This window comes from Mauremys mutica, chromosome 1, assembly GCF_020497125.1.
Source record: "Mauremys mutica isolate MM-2020 ecotype Southern chromosome 1, ASM2049712v1, whole genome shotgun sequence".
NCBI lineage: Eukaryota > Metazoa > Chordata > Testudines > Geoemydidae > Mauremys > Mauremys mutica.
In genome coordinates this window covers 213,073,483-213,093,380 of record NC_059072.1, presented here as the reverse complement: position 1 = coordinate 213,093,380, position 19,898 = coordinate 213,073,483, and the positions used below count along the sequence as shown (strand labels likewise).

The window sequence follows — 19,898 nt, the reverse complement described above, 5'->3', positions numbered from 1 at the left end:
AGGACCATCAAATACACACATACCAGGGCACCATAGAAACAGACATGGCCGTTGGTGAACTCCATGAAGGCTCAAACTCCCTTTTATGAAGGGCATTATTATATACGTCATATTACAGAAATGTCAAGTTTGGTTGCTTGGACACAAGAAGGAGCAATCCCAGGCATATGTGTGGGTGTTTCACTTGTGCTGAATGAATTTCCAGTTTCCATCTCAGGTGTGAGGCTGAGCCAAAACTCATCAGCATGCCAGGATAACACTTCTCTGATGGCCCCATCAGTTCCACAATATTTAAGATAGCACTTTAAATATGCTAATTTTCTCATCCTGATTATGAAGAAAACCTTCTAAATGTGAATGGGTGCAGTGTTTTTCTTATGAAATCTGTAGATCTGTCTGTCCAGGTCTGACAAATTGAAACAAAAGCTCTTAGAGAGTTAAGAACTAGTTTCATTCATCCTGAGTGGGTGTTAACTCACAGTCTCCAAGTACAATATATGCACTCAGGCACTGCATTTGAATGTCAGCCATATATGCATGTCTTATGTGTTTCAAAGTGTGCTTATGTTAACTGATGAAATGTACACTCAGTCTTGTGTTATTGCTTATTTCTAGCACAAGTGTACGTACACACAAACGGAAATGGACCCAAGATGCAAAGTTCATATCCAGATCTTAAATTGTTCCAATATCCGAAGAGTTTGGATCTAGGGTTTTGGTTCAGGCTCATCTTTAAAATATGCCAGCACTGGTCCTGAAATGTGGCACTCATCCACCAGCAATTCTAAACAATCATTCAGGAAGGAAAGAATACTTTGCCCAAATTCAATTTAGGAATGGAGACGCAGAGATCCCATCAGAGAGACACCAAGCTGATGAGGAATGGGGTAGAAGGCCCAAGCAGCCAATGATGATGGGCTGCTCCGAGTTGTGCTGGGGATTGGGGCCAGAACAAAGGAAACATAAAAATGTCTGAGTGTCATCTTTTCCCCAGCCCCAACCCATTCCAGCACTTTGCACACAAATGGAGGAACACAGAAAACTGGCCTGAAATATGTGATTCATCTTCCTCTAAAGCATCCAGTAAGCTAAGTATAGGTTAGACGTGAGAATCAATGGATTACAGGGACTGCCAAATCAGAGCAGAGTTGGCATTTGGCCACGATACTGGGATTAATAACCATACTTAACTACTGCAAAAAGGGGAGGAGTGTCTTTAATGACTGTAGGTGGTCAACTCTAAACATACATATTCAAGAGAAATCCTCCATCAGCAAAGCTTCCACTAATACCATGCTGGGGGACTGGTTCAGTATGCACACTGAGGTGTGTCAGCTACAAACCTTTCCTAGGCAGCCAAAACTACTTTTCTGGGGGTGTGAGGGGCAACGAGTGAGTTTTCTGAGGGGGTCTTCTATCTAAGTAATACCTAAGGTGACTCTGCTTAACTCTGGGATTTGACAAGGACACCACTTAAGGAGGTAAGAGTGTAGGCCAAAAGGAAGACAAGCACTGAAATGTAACACAGCATGCAATATTCTGAAGGTATATAATGAGTCTTTATGGGATCTGGGAGGGTTTCCAGAATCTCATGCCTAAACAGTGGCAAAACCACAAGAGTCATCTAAAAGTTGTCTTTCACAAATGGAATCAGTTTCACAGATATTTATTATTGGCTCTGTTGATTAATTTCATCTCCACATTTCAAATGTCTTTCCTCATATTTGGGATCAGTTCCATGAACATATTTAATGTGCTCTTATTTCACATACCATGCATGTTGTATTTTTTATTCAGTGTATAATTCCTCTACATAAAATGGTTAGATATTTTTACATCTCCCCCAGTGGAAATTTAAACTTCCACATAAATTCTACTGTGCTGTTACTAGAACCACAAAAACAGCATTGGACAGTGGAAGTGGAGAGACTGAGAATGGAAAAGCATGTGACTTCCAGGCTTTTAGTTTATTTCCCAAAAAGTATTTTAAAGTAGCACAGCCTGTTTCTGAAGCTGTTTAACTCAGTGACATACTTATGTTCTCTTACAGAACTGCAACATCCACATGACAGTCCTACTAACACATGTCTGTCTACTCAGGCTGGGAGGCCCACTTCCAGCTGCAGTGTAGTCGTACCCTTAAGGGTCTGGATCAAAGTGGCTTTTGTGCTGTGGTGAACAAAGAAATACTGCATGCTGGGGGCTTTTTCTTCTCATGGGAACCCCAGGTAGAGCAGGCATCTTACATGTCAGGGAAGAAGCATTCCTCTTGACAGCAGCACTTTCCAAAGTGTCTGTCAGCACTGTCCAAATGCTGGCTTTGGATCAATGTTCCTGTAAGCTCAGCAAGCAAAATGCAGAGGGGCTTTTTAATACATGGGGCTTATTGGTTGATTAGGCAGTTGAACAGAGGGGTCACCAGGGTGGAAGGGAACTCTTAGCTAAGTTGTTGGGAAGGAACTCAGTAGAGATGTTTCCTTGGAAGTCTGAGTTGGTTGAAAAACATCCAGATGAGCACGGAGGGTTTGGCATGTGGCCAACCCCTGGCAAACAGACTACAGGGTTTAATTTGCAGACAGCACTGTGAACTGAAAATCTGCTGGGTTTACATAGCTCTGCTTAAGATGCACATACACACCATGCCATGCTAGGCATGTACTGTACATTTTTCAAAAGGCATGCATAGTGGTTAGTATATTTGATACTCTGAAATTTTTACAAGGAGAGATGGTCCATAACCAAAACCCGGGACATGAACACCCTCACATTTTGGTGAACTTCTGATCCAGATCCAATCTTACAACTCAGGTCCATATCTGTTTTGTTTTTTTTTTGTTAAGTGACCTGCTTGCCAACTCAAATAAATGCAAGCAAGTTAATACAACTTAGGTCTTCTCAGCTTCATGCCTTTGATTTTTGGATCTGAGTTGTCTAATCTGCTACTAAAGCTCCCATTAGAGCTTCCAAATTCAATATAGTTTTTAATATTTGTGTGAATAAACCACTGTGTTTCACATACCACTGTGACATCCTTGCAGCCACTGAAATAATTTGTTTTGGATCACTTTTCTAAAAGACAGTTCCTAGACAGAGTCTACATTTCGACCACTAATCCACAGTCCAGGCAGCATTCATTTATCTTTACTGAATCATCTGTATTCTTTGTTTAAGTATCCACAGAGGATTAAATGTTAAAGATGAAGACCACCACATTTACCATATAAAGCTATGGGCAAATACATTTTTTCTGATTATATTTTTAAAGCAGGATTTTCACACTGGGATACACTTTGGGGGGGGGGGGCAAAATAAATATTTATAAAAACGTAAGATAGACAGTATTTTGTACCTTTTCCTTTGGTACTCATAAGTAGCTGATATATTTGCATGCATATCCTTGTGTAAAAATCCTGTTTTATTCTCTGTCTAGTACCAACATTAAGCAAAGCTACATTAATGCCCAATATTTCTATGTTACCACAACAATGCAATACAGTGTCGTCTTGCATGTCCATAGACTAGTTTACTGATGCAAAACTTCAGTAAAATAACTTTTTTGGGGTGAGGGGAGAGCACGGGGCTGAGTGTGGAACCAGATTCTTCAAGAACTAGGCACATATGTCACAGATTCACCAATGATTTTGCTATCAGATCCCATTGGTCAGTAAATTTGTTTGGAATAGGGAAGAAAAGCTGAATCCGATTTCTATACTTGCAGAATTCAATTATCTCATTAATGTGCCAGCACATTTTGTTTAATGTCTTGTATGTTCATTGGCAAACACATTTTACTCTTCATTCCAGGTTGCAAGATGAACCTGAAATGTCAAGGACTATAGTAAGAAGCTTATGAAAATCAAGCTCTCTTTCATGCGCTTCCATACCTTACCATCAACAGGTCCAGATTCTGAACAGGATTATCATTGATGGCTTTGGCTATGAGGTATGAAAGAGGCAGAAGACAGCTTATTTTTAATATTCATGAGCTAGCAGCTTGACCTTTTGAGGGTGAAGGGAATAAAAAACAATAATTTACTCATGTAAGCTAAACAATGCACAGTGCATGTTTCATTTTCCATTGTTTAGAAAAATAAAAAAAATGAAAAGCTTATCTTGTCTGAAAAATTTGAACACAAACATGGAGCCTGATCACTCTAAGACTTTATGATGCAGGAAGGAAAGAGAGAAGATCTCCCAGCAACCAGCCGATTTTCTTTAGCACAGAAGCAAAGCATTCACCTTTATATCTATTGCGTGCATAAACATCTTCGTCATCTTCTATAGGTGAATATCCCGATCCTACAATACAAAACGAAAAGAAAAACTGCAGCAAGAAAGGAAATATAATTTAAAAGAACAAGAAAAGCTCTTGCAGAGACGTGCAAGTGAGATTAGGATGCAACAACCTAAGCAATGCTGACAGCATAAGCTTCCATGATCATTAGATTTATAGTGGAACCAGTTTATAGTGAATTTGGATAGGGTGAAACTCTGTTTATAATTGAGTAGAATGAAAACGTCAGATTGTTATTATGCAACATGTACTGGAAAATGCAAATCACAATTTCTCTCAGAGGGAACTTCCTGCTAGTGTGAAGTTATTGGAGAGGGGGAGTTGAACGACAGAGTGATTTCACTATAAGATGGTTCCATAGTATAAGTGGCTATTAACAGCCATCATGCCAACCAGCTGTAGTAAAACTGCCAAACAGCTGCAGTAAATGTGTGTGACTGAAGAACAACCATGGTTTACACCACAACGTATGTAAGTGGAACATTGGTTACATTCCCTGCAAACATAGTTCTACTCAATCAAAAGGTTTTGTTTTCTTTTGTTGTATTAAGTCTTCTGTAGTCATTCAAGCTAAAGAAATGACAGGTCAGCTTTCTTTGAAAGATCTGGACAATTGCTGTAGTAGCAGGGTGGGTAGGAATCGCTTTCTGTTAAAAATACTCGATAAACACTCAAAACAACATCACCCACATCATTAACTAGCCCATGGCAATAGAATTGTGCTGCAAAATAGACCTGAGCAATATTTAAAAGGTGTTAGTTTAATCAGAAGCTTTAGACCTTAAGCTTGTTTGAGCAAAGGGACAGTTATACCTAACTTTAGTGCAAGTCAGATTTTCTTAACAGTAGTGGCTTCTACAGACTCAGGGGATCAAGTTTCCTGATCTTTATAAATTCTAGCATATAATGGGTCAGACATTAAGGGAATGTCTATACTGCAGCTGGAACTTCCAAATTAAGTTCCTGAAATTACAAATATCGAAATAGTTAACATGGGGTCATTAAGACACCAGGCCAAGATTTTCAAAAATGGATGTCTAAAGTGAGGCTACTAAGACCATATTTAGGCACCTAAATATATGGCCTGATTTCAAGTGTTGAGCACCCAGCAGCCACTCCTGAAGTCAAAGCCAGTAGCTTCCATTGCCTAGGCAAAATTAGCACATGGATGAAGAGCTGCTGGCTAATCAATATGTCTTGCAGAGATACTTATCACCACATAGACAGTGTCTGAACACCTCCCATGTATTTAAAAATAGAAACGACAACTCGTCTCTGTCTTCCTTCCATTCCAGCCTCCAGCAGAAACAGCTTCGTTACTGTGTAGTTTTTGTTTTCATGTCTGCACTGCCTGTTTTCCCCATGGTCTAAGCCCAATTCACTGCTCCTTTATGTCTGCAGTTTTGTCCTTCCCATTCATGCCGTTGCTGCTAGTAACTCCCCAGAAAGCATGCCTGCTCTGCTTTGCCAGCATGGCATCCCATCTCCATCCCGCAAAACTGCATGAAGCAGCTTAATTAGAATGTTGAAAGCCATCAATTTGAAACATATGGCAAACACAGAACCTGTTAGGAATTTGCACTAGGTTCTCTGCTCTGTTTTACTGATGTTCCATAGAAAACCTGCAATAGGCTACAAACTCCACATAGGAGAAATCCAGCCCTCACTTCCACAGCTGAACTGGAAGTGGACTTGGCAGTGGGTTCCATTGTGTAAAGGGTCCATACCCTTTGTGCAGCACAGAGCTTAGCTATGGGGGATGGGGGCACATATGGGAAGGCAGGCACTGTGCAGATCCTCTGATCTTATCCCTTACAATAGAATTGTGATAGAGGTGCGTAGGCCTCTTCACTCACTGGACTAGAGTAACATACAATAGAGTCATTTTGGTAGCCCCTCCATGGGCTATGGGGGATAGAAAAGGATGCATGAACTCAATTCAACTACTCATTCCTGGCGCTGCGAGGAGAACTAGCCCTATGTGAACCCTTTAAGCCTCTATGCTTGAAAATCAAGATAGCTCTAAAATAAACCTATTAAAGGATTAAAAAAACCAGTCGCAATTGATCACAGTTTTAATCACACTGTTAAACAATAACAGAATACCAATTGAAATTGATTATAAATATTTTGGATGTTTTTCTACATTTTCAAATATATTGATTTCAGTTACAACACAATGCAAAGTGCACATTGCTCACTTTATATTGTTATTTTTTATTACAAATATTTTCACTGTAAAAAAGATTTTTAAAAGTGCAATCTATAAGTCAAAGCATGAAGGGGTATATGAATGTTTAGCATATCTGGCATGTAAATACCTTACAACACCGGCTCCAGCAGTGCCATACGAACACCTGTTCTCACTTTCAGATGACATTGTAAATTAGAAGTGGGCAGCATTATCTCCCATAAATGTAAACAAACTTGTTTGTTTGAGTGATTGGCTGAACAAGAAGTAGGGCTGAGTGGACTTGTAGACTCTAAATTTGTATATTGTTTTGTTTTTGAGTGCAGTTATGTGAAAAAAAGTTCCACATTTGTAAGTTGCACTTTCACGATTGAGACTGCCCTACAGTACTTGTATGAGATGAACTGAAAAATACTATTTTTTGTTTCTTTTTTACAATGCAAACATTAGTAATCAAAATAATATAAAGTGAGCACTGTATACTTTGTGTTCTGTGTTATAATTGAAATCAATATATTTGAAACTGTAGAAAAACATCCAAAATATTTATAATAAATTTAAATTGGTACTTATTATAGTTTAACAGTACAGTTAAATCTGCAATTAATCATGATATTTTTAATCTAGTTAGCTCAAGTGATTAATGCAAAACAAATTAACTGCGATTAATTGACCCTAGTTTATTTTGATTTACAAGAACAGTACCAAAAGTGCAATTTAATTTTGGCCTGATCCAATTCCCACTGAAATCAATTCAGTAAGAGTCCTTCCCTTGACTTCATTGGGCTTTAGATCAGGCCCCTTGAGGGCAATTTTCAATCAAATGTCTTTTCTTACGCATATTTTTGTACAGCAGACTCCCTACCCCTCTGTATTTGTTACTTAGTTTACATTTCATGAAAAACTGCTGATGCCTGTATAAATATTGCATCTTAACAGCCTTCCAGTATACAATATTGAATTTAGTAGCATTTCAAATCACATTGTGTAATATCAAGTGCAAGCTGCAGTCTCAAAGCACCACATGAAGATATTGATATTTCAATGATCGTCGTCTATTCCAGCAAAATTAGAGGACTCTTGGCTGAATAATTTGAGACAGTTTTTAATGAAACATTACGGGTAAAAGTTTTTAAAGTGTCTAGATGACTTAGGAGCCTAAGTCCCATTTAAAGTCAATGGAATCTAGGTTCCTAAGTGCCTGATCATTTTGGAAATTGGGATATAAGCACTTCTGAACAAATTTTCCCTACACTTTTAACACATTTTTTGAAATCTTAGGTTAATCATGCTAAATCTGAACTCTACTTATCTGAAATTTTCTGCTTTGTGTGTTGGATGAAAAAAAACCATCAAAAACAAATAAAAGTAAACAATTTTATTCAGCATCCCCTCAATAGTATCCATCTGCTCATTTTCTTATTAAAAATGGAAGATAGCAATCACATCTCTGGTTTTCATTATGTGCTGATTGTGCTTGTAGTAGTAATGCTGATCTTTATCATCATTAGTTTAATCAGGAAATGGATTTTGGGAATCCTAAAGGTGAATATAAAACTGTTGACCTTGCTTTACTTGTAGAGTTTGTCATTTATGCTTTTTTGGTGACATCTTTTTGCACAAAGCAGAATGGCAAATGCTGGACTTCAACACAGATGTGTTATACCAGAAAAGGTATAGACTTCAAATGAAGTCAGTGGAAGTTTTTCCATTGACCTGCATAGGTGCAGGATCAAACCCTAAGGTGCAAATCCAGAGCCCAGAGCCCACCCCAGCTAGCTAGGCTGGGTGCTGGGTAGAAGGATGGCAAGGAACCCTTCAATGGCATTTACAGGGAGGGAGAAGGATGGTATATCTGGGCAGTAGGAAATTTCCTTCAATTTCCCCATGTCCCATCTTTTCTCATGCCCTCTATGCTGTTCTCTCTACTTCTAGCCTTTCCCTTTTCCTTAGTGGAACCATCAGGAAAAGTGGGCTGGATTTACCCCTAAATAAGTAACCATATCATAACTGAACCAGGACTGTCCATTTGCTTTAAGATCGCATACTAGAAAAGCTAGCATGATTTAGTGGATGGCATATGGCATGGATCAGCAACCTTTGGCATGTGGCCTGCCAGGGTAAGCCTCCGGTGGGTTGGGCCAGTTTGTTTACCTGCCCCGCCCGCAGGTTCGGCCGATCACGGCACCCACTGGCTGCGGTTCACTGCTCCAGGCCCATGGAGGCTGTGGGAAGCGGTGGCCAGCACATCCCTCGGTCCGTGGTGCTTCCCACATCCCCCATTGGCCTGGAGCAGTGAACCGCAGGCAGTGGGCGCCGCGATCGGCCGAACCTGCAGACGGGCAGGTAAACAAACCAGCCCGGGCCACAACGGGGCTTACCCTGGAAGGCCGCATGCCAAAGGTTGCCGATCCCTGGCATATGGACTGGTGAGTCAGGAGTCCCGCATCCCATTCCCAGCTGTGCCACTCACTGACTGTATGACACTGGAAAAGCCACTTCACTTCTGTCTTAGTTTCCTCATCTATAAAATGAGAAATATGTTTCTGTATCTCACAGGAGTGCTGAAAAGCTTCATTACTTAATGTTTGTTCATTGTTTGGCTATAAAGTGCTAAATAATGTTATCACAGCAGTAATAAACATGGATTATTTTAGGAGGAAGGGGGAACACCATGCTACATTAAAAATACATCTATGGAATGCTTTATATTTTGGTGGTGTTTTACAAAAAACTGGCTGCATCTCTCATTCCAGCCGAGTACAGGCAAAAGCCACAACATCAAACTATTCAATTTTAACAAGAAACTATCATCAAGATTAATCCATGGAATCTCATGATCATAGGATTTGCTTTAGGAAAAAATGACTTCTGTATTCACAGAATAATCATCATGTTTAATATTTGAGGAGGGGAGTCTACTGTTTTATATATTTTATTAGAGCAGTATTTCCCAAACTTGGGACGCCACTTGTATAGGGAAAGCCCCTGGTGGGCCGGGCCGGTTTGTTTACCTGCCGCGTCCGCAGGTCCAGCCAATCGCGCCTCCCACTGGCCGCGGTTCGCTGTTCCAGGCCAATGGGAACTGCTGGAAGCGGCGGCCAGTAAGTCTCTCGGCCCGCGCCGCTTCCTGCAGCCGGACCTGCGGATGTGGCAGGTAAACAAACCGTTCCAGCCCGCCAGGGGCTTTCCCTAAACAAGCGGCGTCCCAAGTTTGGGAAACACTGCCTTAGAGCATAACATTTAAATAGATTAAAATTCAGGCCAACAGAAAATGATTGGTAATGACTGCCCCCAATAATCCAATAGTCTGTACTTGATAAAGAAACACAGAGAAACATTTGCCAAAACATTTCAAAACATTTCCAAAGGAACTGAAACAATAAATTGGACCAATATTTTGATACTGTACAATCCTCAAACATAACGACCCCATTATTAAGAACAAGGAATAAATGATATAGGATCAATTCATGAAACAATCATACCTTTGTGTGTAAATTGTCAAGCCTAAGTAAACGAGGCACTTAAAAACTACAATATTTACCCACTTGTGTAAAAACGTCCTTAAAGCATTTTATTTTAAATACATGTTGTGAAATTGACTTTTGATATACAAACTGTCAAATACACTTAAAGTGTTCTAATTGTGATCCTGCCCAGGGATCAGCAGTTAGGCCCTGACTCGGCACACTACATTGGCTCCAGTTCATCAAAGTACTTAAACAAGTGCCTCATTTTAAGTATGTGAGGTCTTCAGAGGGACAACTCACAGTTAAGTACTTTGTTGAACAGGGATGGAGTCACACATCTGGTAAAATGTTCTGTTGAACAGGGGCCTACGCACGTGATTAATCCTATTGACGTCAGATGGAGCATATGGACAGTCCCACTGACTTCAGTGGCACTTCTCACATGCTTTGTTGGATTGAGGTCTTACTGCAGTAACTGACAATGTAAGGTAGAAATTAGAAGATTGCGAATACATTGCTGAACCAGTAGGCAATACAATAAAGGGCTCACATTCACAAACAGTGCACAATATGTAAATTGGACCATTTGTTTATAAACAAACAAAGTACCATGCCAAAACATGCAGGGATGTAGGTAACACCACATTCTTTGTATTACTTCTCCAGAAGCATTTAATTATCCTCACATACATGTCATACCCTTCATCTATTACCTGCTAGTGAGGTACGCAAGAATTTATGGTGTGTGCGTGTGGAAAAGCCACAACCAGTCCGCAAATGTGATTAGCTAGACAGGATCTTCCTAAGAGATTGTCTGGTTCTTGGCAGAAAGAAGAGGAAGGATGTCAGATTGCGGAAGACATTTCAAGAGGACTTTCCTGTCCCTCAGTTTATTTAGAAATTCGCCTTCTTTCCTACAAGATTCCCTTGCAGGGCTGCCCAGAGTGGGGGGGGGGCAAGTGGGGCAATTTGCCCCAGGCCCTGGGCTCTGCAGGGGCCCCCACGAGAATGGCTGAGACTCCCTCCCCAGCTCTGGCCCGACCCCACCACTGCCCCTCTCCCGGAGCCTCAGCGCATCCAGGAGCGTCCCTGGACAGCTGCAGCGTGGCTCCAGCAGGGCCTGAGCCCCTGCCCGCTCAGAGTCGCGTGGTAAGGGGACAGGGCTAGGAGCTCCAATGGGGCCTGAGCTCCCTCCGCTCAGCCTGGAGCTTGCAGCCCTGCCCCCTTATCACGTGGCTCTGAGCGGGGAGGGGCTTAGGCCCTGCCAGAGCCACGCTGCAGCTGTCCAGGGACGCTCCTGGATGCGCTGAGGCTCTGGGAGAGGGGGGAGCCAGGGGTAAGGCGCCGGGGGGTTGGCTAAGCGGCAGGAAGTCCCGGGGACAGGAAGGGGGAAGAGGTTGTGGGGGGGTGGACAGGGAACGGGGGGGGTTGGATCGTGGGCGTTCCGGGGGACTGTCAGGACTCAGCGGGGGGGTGGATAGGGGTCAGGGCAGTCAAGGGGACAGGGAGCAAGGATGGGGTCCCGGGGTGGTGGTTGGGGGGGGGTCTCTGGGGGACAGTGAAGGGACAAGGAGCAGGATGGGTCGGGGATTCTGAGGAGGGCGGGCAGTTGGGGGGCAGGAAGTGGGTGCGGGTTGGATAGGGGGCAGGGCCAGGCTGTTTGGGAGGCACAGTCTTCCCTACCCTAAAGCTCATTCAGCAGTTTGAGGCTTGCAGAAGAGCCAAGCTGTTAGCTTTTCCATTAGGGCTACCATCTCTTTCACGTCTCAAATGCCAAATTATAGTCTACATTTAATTTCAGTGCCATAGGGAGATTCATGTCAGGGGAGGCTAGCTTCATTTAAAATCAGCCACTACCTCCTTCCCAACCCAAGGAAGACCCCACTCCCCTGCATTCCTTGAGGCTTCAGAGGGGTTAATTCAGTGGTTCTCAAACTTTTGTACTGGTGACCCCTTTCACATAGCAAACCTCTGAGTGCGACCCCCCCTTATATATAAAAAAAGTGTTTTTAATTTATTTAACACTATTATAAATGCTGGAGGCAAAGCGGGGTTTGAGGTGAAGGCTGACAGGTTGTGACCTCCAGTAATAACCTCGTGACCCCCTGAGGGGTCCCGACCCCCAGTTTGAGAACCCCTGGGTTAATTTAATTTTAGCACCCTGTGTCCATTCACATGTATGTGCTATTTTGAGCATTTCAGTTTTCACAACATAGGCTCATCCCAGATTTTGGAACAAGCTCAAATGCTCAGTGTGTGGAGTATGTACATAAGCTATACTAAAGACAAACGCACAGTAACCGTCTTCAGTTTGTGAGGGACTCCATAGAGCCAGTCTCTAGGAAACAAATAAATGCATGGAGGTTATGTCCATTAATGGCTATTAGCCAGGATGGGTAAGGAATGGTGTCCCTAGACTCTGTTTGTCAGAGATGGATGGCAGGAGAGAGCTCACTTCATCATTACCTGTTAGGTTCACTCCCTCTGGGGCACTTGGCATTGGCCATTGTCGGTAGACAGGATACTGGGCTGGATGGACCTTTGGTTTGACCCAGTATGGCTGTTCTTATGTTCTAACCTAAATGAACCCAAAGTTATGGAGACAGATATGAGTCAAGGAAGCCAGCAGAGTTTCAGAAACCTGGAAAAATCTCTGACTGGATGGGCTCAGGCGTTTGGTCACAAGCTGAGGTGGTTCAAAAGTTCTGGATTTTTTTTAAGCAGAATTTTTTTATTGTTTCTTTAAACAATCAAACACAGCAAGCAGCAAATATTTGGCCACACACTTCTGAAACCCCAAACCATATTCAGGTTTTGGCAGACTAATTTCAGCTTTTCAATTAAAAAAACCACAACAAATTTTGAAGGAAAGCAGACATTGTCCGTGATTTTTTTCTGCTTTTAAAAAACCCCTAGTTTTCGATCCAAAAAAAGTTTTGATGGAAAATATTTGTCCAACCCTTTTAATGAGCTTTAGTGCCTTTTAGCACTAGCTGATGCTGAGAACCAGTGATAGCTTGTAAAGAAGTTTTCTCAAAACTGGGTTTGTGCCGAGATGCAGAAGGTTTATTTTTCCCCAGGGCCGCCCGTAGGGGGGAGCAAGTGGGGCAATTTGCCCCGGGCCCCACAGGGGTCTCCACGAGAATATAGCATTGTATAGTATTGCAATTTTTTTTATGGAAGGGGCCCCTGAAATTGCTTTGCCCCAGGCCCCCTGAATCCTATGGGCATCCCTGTTCCCTTGCGCATGGCAGACCACCGAGCCGATACTGAGCTTCTTGCTCGGGGCAATAAGCCCCATTCACAAACATAACCATTACAGGAATCAATTTCAGTAATGACCAGCAAACCTCTCTGTTGGATAGGTAGCACATAGCAGACATTTTCAAATATTATAGGGAACCAAGCTTAAAAGAGAAGGTGGGGGGAGGAATGACATAGCATCCTGTCTCTTGGAATTAGAGGAGAGATTCTTAATGATTTTGATCACAAAATGTAGGAGAGCACTCATTACCACTTGAAACACTTTTATTTTTGGCTAAGAGGAGAATTTTCTCATTGGAGCTCTTCAATTCAGCCTGGCTGGCAAGCAGCAAGACAAGAATTAAAATAATGATTAACAATGGGCAACGGTTCAACATAAACAATACAAGTTTTAAACGTTAAATAGGTAGCGAGGGTTAAATATCAAACATGGAACATTACGCTGGACACACTTATACATGTGAGGAACTTTACATACAAGGGTTTCCGTTAAAATCCAATGGACTACTCACATGCATAACGGGAGTGCAAGCAGGCAGCATTCACTCCCATTACCAGATATGCCTTAGACATGCAAGTGGTTTCACATGGGTGAACCCTTGACCTATATGGAATCCCAGTAACGGAATGAGGGACTGGATGGTGCCAAGGTCCATCTGCGTATATCTGCTTGGATCAGGGCCTAAAATTGCAATCTCTTTGGGGCAGGGACTGTGTCCTCCTCTGTATGTGAATAGTGTCTAGCACATTACCTCTGAAACCTAGCCCGTTACAGGAGAACCTCAGAGTTACGAACACCAGAGTTACGAAACTGACCGGTCAACCACACCCCTCATTTGGAACCGGAAGTACAGAATCAGGCAGCAGCAGAGACAAATAAATAAATAAATAAATAAATAATAAAAAGCAAATACAGTACAGTACAGTGTGAAATGTAAACTACTAAAAAAAGGGAAAGTTTAAAACAAAGATTTGACAAGGTAAGGAAACTCTCTGTGTTTATTTAAATTAAGATGGATAAAAGCAGCATTTTTCATCTGCACAGTAAAGTTTCAAACCTGTATTAAGTCAATGTTCAGTTGTAAACTTTTGAAAGAACCACCATAACGTTTTGTTCAGAGTTATGAACATGTCAGAGTTACGAACAACTTCAATTCCCGAGGTGTCCGTAACTCTGATGTTCTATTGTATATTGTGTTTACATTAAAATAAATAATAATGTATAGCCAGGAAAGGAGGTGAGGGTGGGAAGAGCCACAGAGGTATTTTCACTATGACTGAAATGGGAGGGAATCTCCAAGCACCACTTCTGTGTTGTGTCAGATTAAGAGCCCACAACTAAAATAACCTACATATTACTTGAAACCAATCACAAGTTTCTACAATTTGTTGCCATTAGACAATGTTAGCTTTGGCACCAAAACATCAAAACAGGACTATACCACTTAAAAGTGGCCCCAAATAATAGTTACAAGCTAAAATAGAATGTAAAGGCTTTATTCTGAGAGGCAGTATTCCATTCACTAGCTTGGCACTAGGGAGAGTGACAAACTTCAAATCAATTGTAATTATACAGCCACAGAATAATACTTTAAGGCTTGGGTGTGGTCCCAAGCACTATTTTTGCCACATAACCTGGACATATGACTGCAAGGTTTTCTCTTCCCCTCATTCTTTTGTTCAGAGTTTGCCATGTTGTGTGAGGATTACATAAAATTACAGAACATACTGTAAAATCAACAGCCAAAACCAATATGCCAGTTGCAGCTTTATGTTCTACTGAAGTTTACAGTCTTAAATACAGTACCAATTTACTTAAACACATCCTTCTGAGAGGATCAGTTCATTTCACATTTTGAAACATCATTGGGCTTGAAATTAAAAGAAAAAAAAAGGCAGTTCAAAAGACAGATTCTAATTTCTGATGTGTGTCATATCTCACAGAGGAACTAAAACAACAACAAAGATCTGCTGCTAACGTCTTTACACATACACACCCTAGGAATTAAGGGTTTGCAAAACAAGACCGAATGTTCACCTACTCTGGTCTCCTGATTCTAGCCTTGGCAATATCTGATCCTTCCAAAGAAAGGTGTGAATCATCCCATACCCCTTTATTCACCAATCAAATTGTGTAAAGCTGGACCATAGGGAAGAGTTTGGAAATTCCTTCCCAACCCCAACAGATGATCAGTTTATACTCTTAAGCACAAGAAAAAGAAAGGACTGATCTGTTTTCTCATCAATTTTTAATACCTCTATCAAATATCCTCTAACTTTTCTCTTTTCCCATGGTAGAACTTTTATGTTCTACAGTACCACGAACCATGCAAAGAGTATGAATGGCGAAGCTAACCTGTTGCATCTAAATCTATAGAACCTCTTCCGGGAAGGCAGAACTAGCTAAAGCTTGAGACCCAGAAAGTCGGACAGGGAGATATTAGGGAGGGAGGAAAGAAATGCAGCAAGAATGGTCACCATCTTTGCAGGAGAAGGCAGCACCTGTTGTGAATATAGGTTTTCATACATTTATATGATAGTATCAGAAATGCACACATTTCTTTTTTATTCATAGAGCACTCTGGCCCCAATTCTGAAAAGCACTTAGTTGAAGTAAATGGAATTTAAACATGTGCTTAATGTTACACACTCCTCTAAGAGGACACAGCACTTCACAAAATAAAGGTAAAATACAATTTGGCAGTAGAGGAATGAGTAGCGAGGAAAGATTTAAATAATTTCTTCACATCTAGCTTAATCTCTGAGGGAGTCACACAAATTAAGGAAAGCAGGTTTGAATCTGTTAGGTAATTGTGTTGTTTTGATTTACTCAGATTTGTTCAGGGCTTGAATCGGGGAGGGGGAATAAAAGTTGTGATCGGAAGAAAGACTTTTTTTTAAGGAGGGTCTTTAACCCATGATTTGCAACATAACTGAAGTTGCATTTTATACTGTGTACTAAGTTTGTATACAATAGCTCTGACGGGCCCAGTTCATATTTGAGATTACAATACATTTTTAAAGTGTCAGCGGAGCCACAGAAAACAATTAACAGGACATTTTTTTTACCAAAGTGTTGATTAAATATTTTCATTAATATAAATTGCAATTTCATAAACACAGGATGAAAATATATCCTCATCCTGATTCACTTTCAAACCCTACAGTAACTCTTGATGATAAACATTACATCTGACCTCTGTATGAGGTGCAATAACTGGCTACACTGCATGCTATTACTTGAGAAAGGTCAGGACAACAGTCCTGAGCATGTATGCAGAGGAATGGAGTGCAAAACAGAACAGGGAAACTGCAGCGTTTTTTATTAAACCAGAGTTCCATTGGACTGGGATGTGCTGCATATCAAGTGTATCATAGTGTGTTCATAAATCAGAACTGTGACACTTTGCACCCCACATTCACCATAGTAATAGGATTATGGTATGATTATGATATCATTTTTTTTGTATTTTTGAGTGAAGTGTTTGGGAAAATCTCAGCTCAGCTAGCAAAGGCTTGGTGCATATCTTTCCCACATCGAAAGGGGAACGAACCATATTAATGAGCATGCATTGTACAGATCCAAGTGCAGTACAAGACGGTATAATTCTGGGTTTATACTCCAGTAGGGGTGCAAGGCTGGGGAGCTGGGCAATTGGCTGGTGTTCCATTGTGGGTCCATGAGTGGCTTAGGTAAAGCACTCAGGTAACTTAGTTGGGTGTGTGGTGCCACCTGCTGTCATGTTGGGTGCTAACAGGGTCTGGAGAGGCTGGCTGCATATCATCAGCAGAGCAGTGTGAGAGAGGCCATCCCAGCTGAATGGTTAGGGGGCACAGCGGTTCCAACAGCTCCCAGACTGCACCCCGGGAGGTACAACTCATCACAAGAGCCCAATTCATACATATGGCATAGCATAAAGTTTTTCCAATTAGTGCATGCTCAGTTTGGAAGCTCAGACACCCAACTTTCAGAAACCTCTAGAGCTGTCCTTATCTTACATAAATACTCATGTGGAAAACAAAGATATCAATTCTCCTATCCCCCTCCACCACAAGCCATATCCCATAAATTTCCATCTACTGGTACTGGTTATTTTAGGCACAGAAGAGAATTCCTCATGAGGAAAATCCCTGATGGCTGTATGTAGATTTGTTTACTGTCAGGGTATTCCTTAAGATGCACACACAACATTTTAAATCACAGGTTTTAACTTGCATTCAAGAGATTCATTTTGACAGCTATCATGAGTCATAAAAATACAATGTCTTTAGAATACCATGCAATTAATAACTTCAAAAGAGATCGGGGATGATTGATAAATGTATGTTCCAGCAGCAGTATGCTTAGACACAGGAGACTATCATTCTTATCCGGTTACACAGGAACTGTGAATTAGAAAAATAAAATTTGGGATTCAGAGCTCAGGTTCTCTCCAGAAAGATATTGACACCTGCCCACTTGGTAACCTAATGGGGCCATAAAGAAATTCTGCAGCTGATTTCTGCCAGTGGAGATATGAATTGAGGGCTGAAATGATTACCACTTCACCAGCGTCCAGGAAAGCTGGCTATGAAAATAACCGTTCATGTACTGATAAATAATTCAATCTCAGCTCCAGTTATTCAGACAGAATGTCCCTGACCTTTAAACCACCTTTCCTGTGATTGCCTACTGGAGATTTAAAACAAAATTCTCACCGTGAAGAATAAAATCTTGCATGGGTAGCTTTATTTTCATGAACGTATATAGGTAAGACTTTTCAGAATAATTTATTGTAAAATGACAAATCAAACAGTGTTGTAAGTTTCCCAGCAGATGATCACCCTGATACATGAATCAGAAGATTCAAATTATATCAGTCTTCTTTCTGGTAAAAAATTGATTTTTAAGGCCTTTAAACAACCTGCCACTTTAACACAAAAAAAATATTTTCCCTCTCCCCTCAAAAATGAGTGGTAATGTCACTTTAATACTGCATGCAGGCTTTCAAGGAACAAATCATATAATACACTGTCTTGTATTTTGTATGCAAAATCCCCCCCACCCCAAAAAAGATACAGAATGTGATTTATTTATTTGTAGTCATATGAGACTGTGGAGTATAAGGAAGAAGAATTCCAAAATATTTCATAAGCATAACAAATACAAAACTACAGCTAGTAATATAGGCTATAACTCCACCAAGGGGTGTCCCAGAGTGAAATCTCATTCAAATTCACCTTTAGCTGCATAATTGCTTGGGTTTGGGATTTTTTTAAATAAAGTTAGAATATTTCTATTTGATATAGTGCTTATCTATATTCCATATGACACCTTGCACCTACGGTACATTGTTCAGTGCCTTGCATGGTCATTTGGGCTTCTATGAAGAGGGCAAACAGCTATGAAGGTTGATATTAGTGGAGCATTATTTTTAATCTTTATTTTCTGGTTGGTAGGTTCTGGTTTTGTTGATCAGCATAGAGTGCTGGCTCTACTGTGGTTTATACACACAGTTTTAAACACTAGTCAAAAGCACTGATCTACATAGGTATTGCTATGGCCCCATCACTGTAGTGTCTGAGTTTTCCTAACTAAATATTAACTTGCTGAAGACTAAGATCATGTCTTCCTAAATGTTTGTACAACACTTAGGCCCCTATTCTGATTGGAAACTCCCAGCCTAGTAGGATCACCTGCTGCTCTTCACTCAGGAACTAATTTTGGCCAGGCACTGAGGAGGCTGGGAGACGGTGCTGTTCACATTTGATGTAAAATGATGTGGAGCTGAGCATTGCTGGCACTGCAGCCCATGTTGTCTCATCAGCTGTCCCAATGGTCTCACTTGTTTACTAATATGAAGGAGGACGACTAATCCTTGTGTGACTCCATGGATGTATGCTGAGGTGAAAGGACAGTTGCCCATAAGGATCTGAAGACCACATTTAGTTCAGCGTGGCTTTGTTTACTCTTTCAGCCTACTGGAGGTGGAGCAGGGGCATTCAATCAATGGTATTAAAATGCCATGGAGAGGTCCAGCAGAATAAGTAGAGATGGACTACCCTTTTCCCTGGACAGAAGGAAGTCACATTAGAGCAGCAAATGCTGTATCTAGCCTATGTCCTGGCCTAAATCCTGATTTAGGGAGCTCCAGATTATTGACAACTAACAGATTGCTAACTTCACAAATAACTGTCTTAGAAAAGGTAGGTCAGAGAACGGGCAGAAGTTTGCAAGGTCACTAGCATTGACTGATGGTCTCTTTAGTATTGGTCAGTTTATTGCATATTTTTGGGTTCCCTTAATTGAAGGAGCAAGTGTTTTTTCAACTCTCCTTTACCATTCAGGAAGGGGAGGAGGTGGAGGTACAGTTGCTGGACTTCTTGTCTGTTAAGGTTTTCATAGTTATTTCTCGTGTGGCTGGATTGAAGTCTCGGAAGGAGAGTTATACATTTCTGGTCCTGCACTGAGCTTGCTATCTTGGTAGAATGTGAGGCTATCACAGATGCAGGTAATCTTCTCTCTGTGATATAAAAGAGTATCACTTACAGTAAGTGGGTTCTGGGTCTGGGTGGAAGTATTCTGGGGTCATAAAAGAAGTCCAGAAAAGTTCTGTGAGTTATGACTTTGCTGTTTCTATATCATTTTGCTTCCTTTGTGGAAATGGCATATATTTGTAGAAGTCCCTTGCATTTG

At 41.2% G+C, this 19,898-nt stretch overlaps 1 protein-coding gene across 2 annotated transcripts in view; it reads right to left on the bottom strand.

Annotated features, from left to right (window-relative positions):
* Window positions 1-19,898, bottom strand: part of SRPX (sushi repeat containing protein X-linked) — a 72,180-nt gene that overhangs the window by 25,339 nt on the left and 26,943 nt on the right. The window contains exon 2 of one of the 2 annotated variants that reach the window (XM_045004617.1): window positions 4,240-4,299. The exons of the other annotated variant lie outside the window; for it this stretch is intronic. Within the exon in view, the coding sequence (XP_044860552.1) occupies window positions 4,240-4,299 (60 nt within the window). The remainder of the gene's footprint in view (window positions 1-4,239; window positions 4,300-19,898) is intronic. 2 annotated transcript variants of the gene reach the window in all.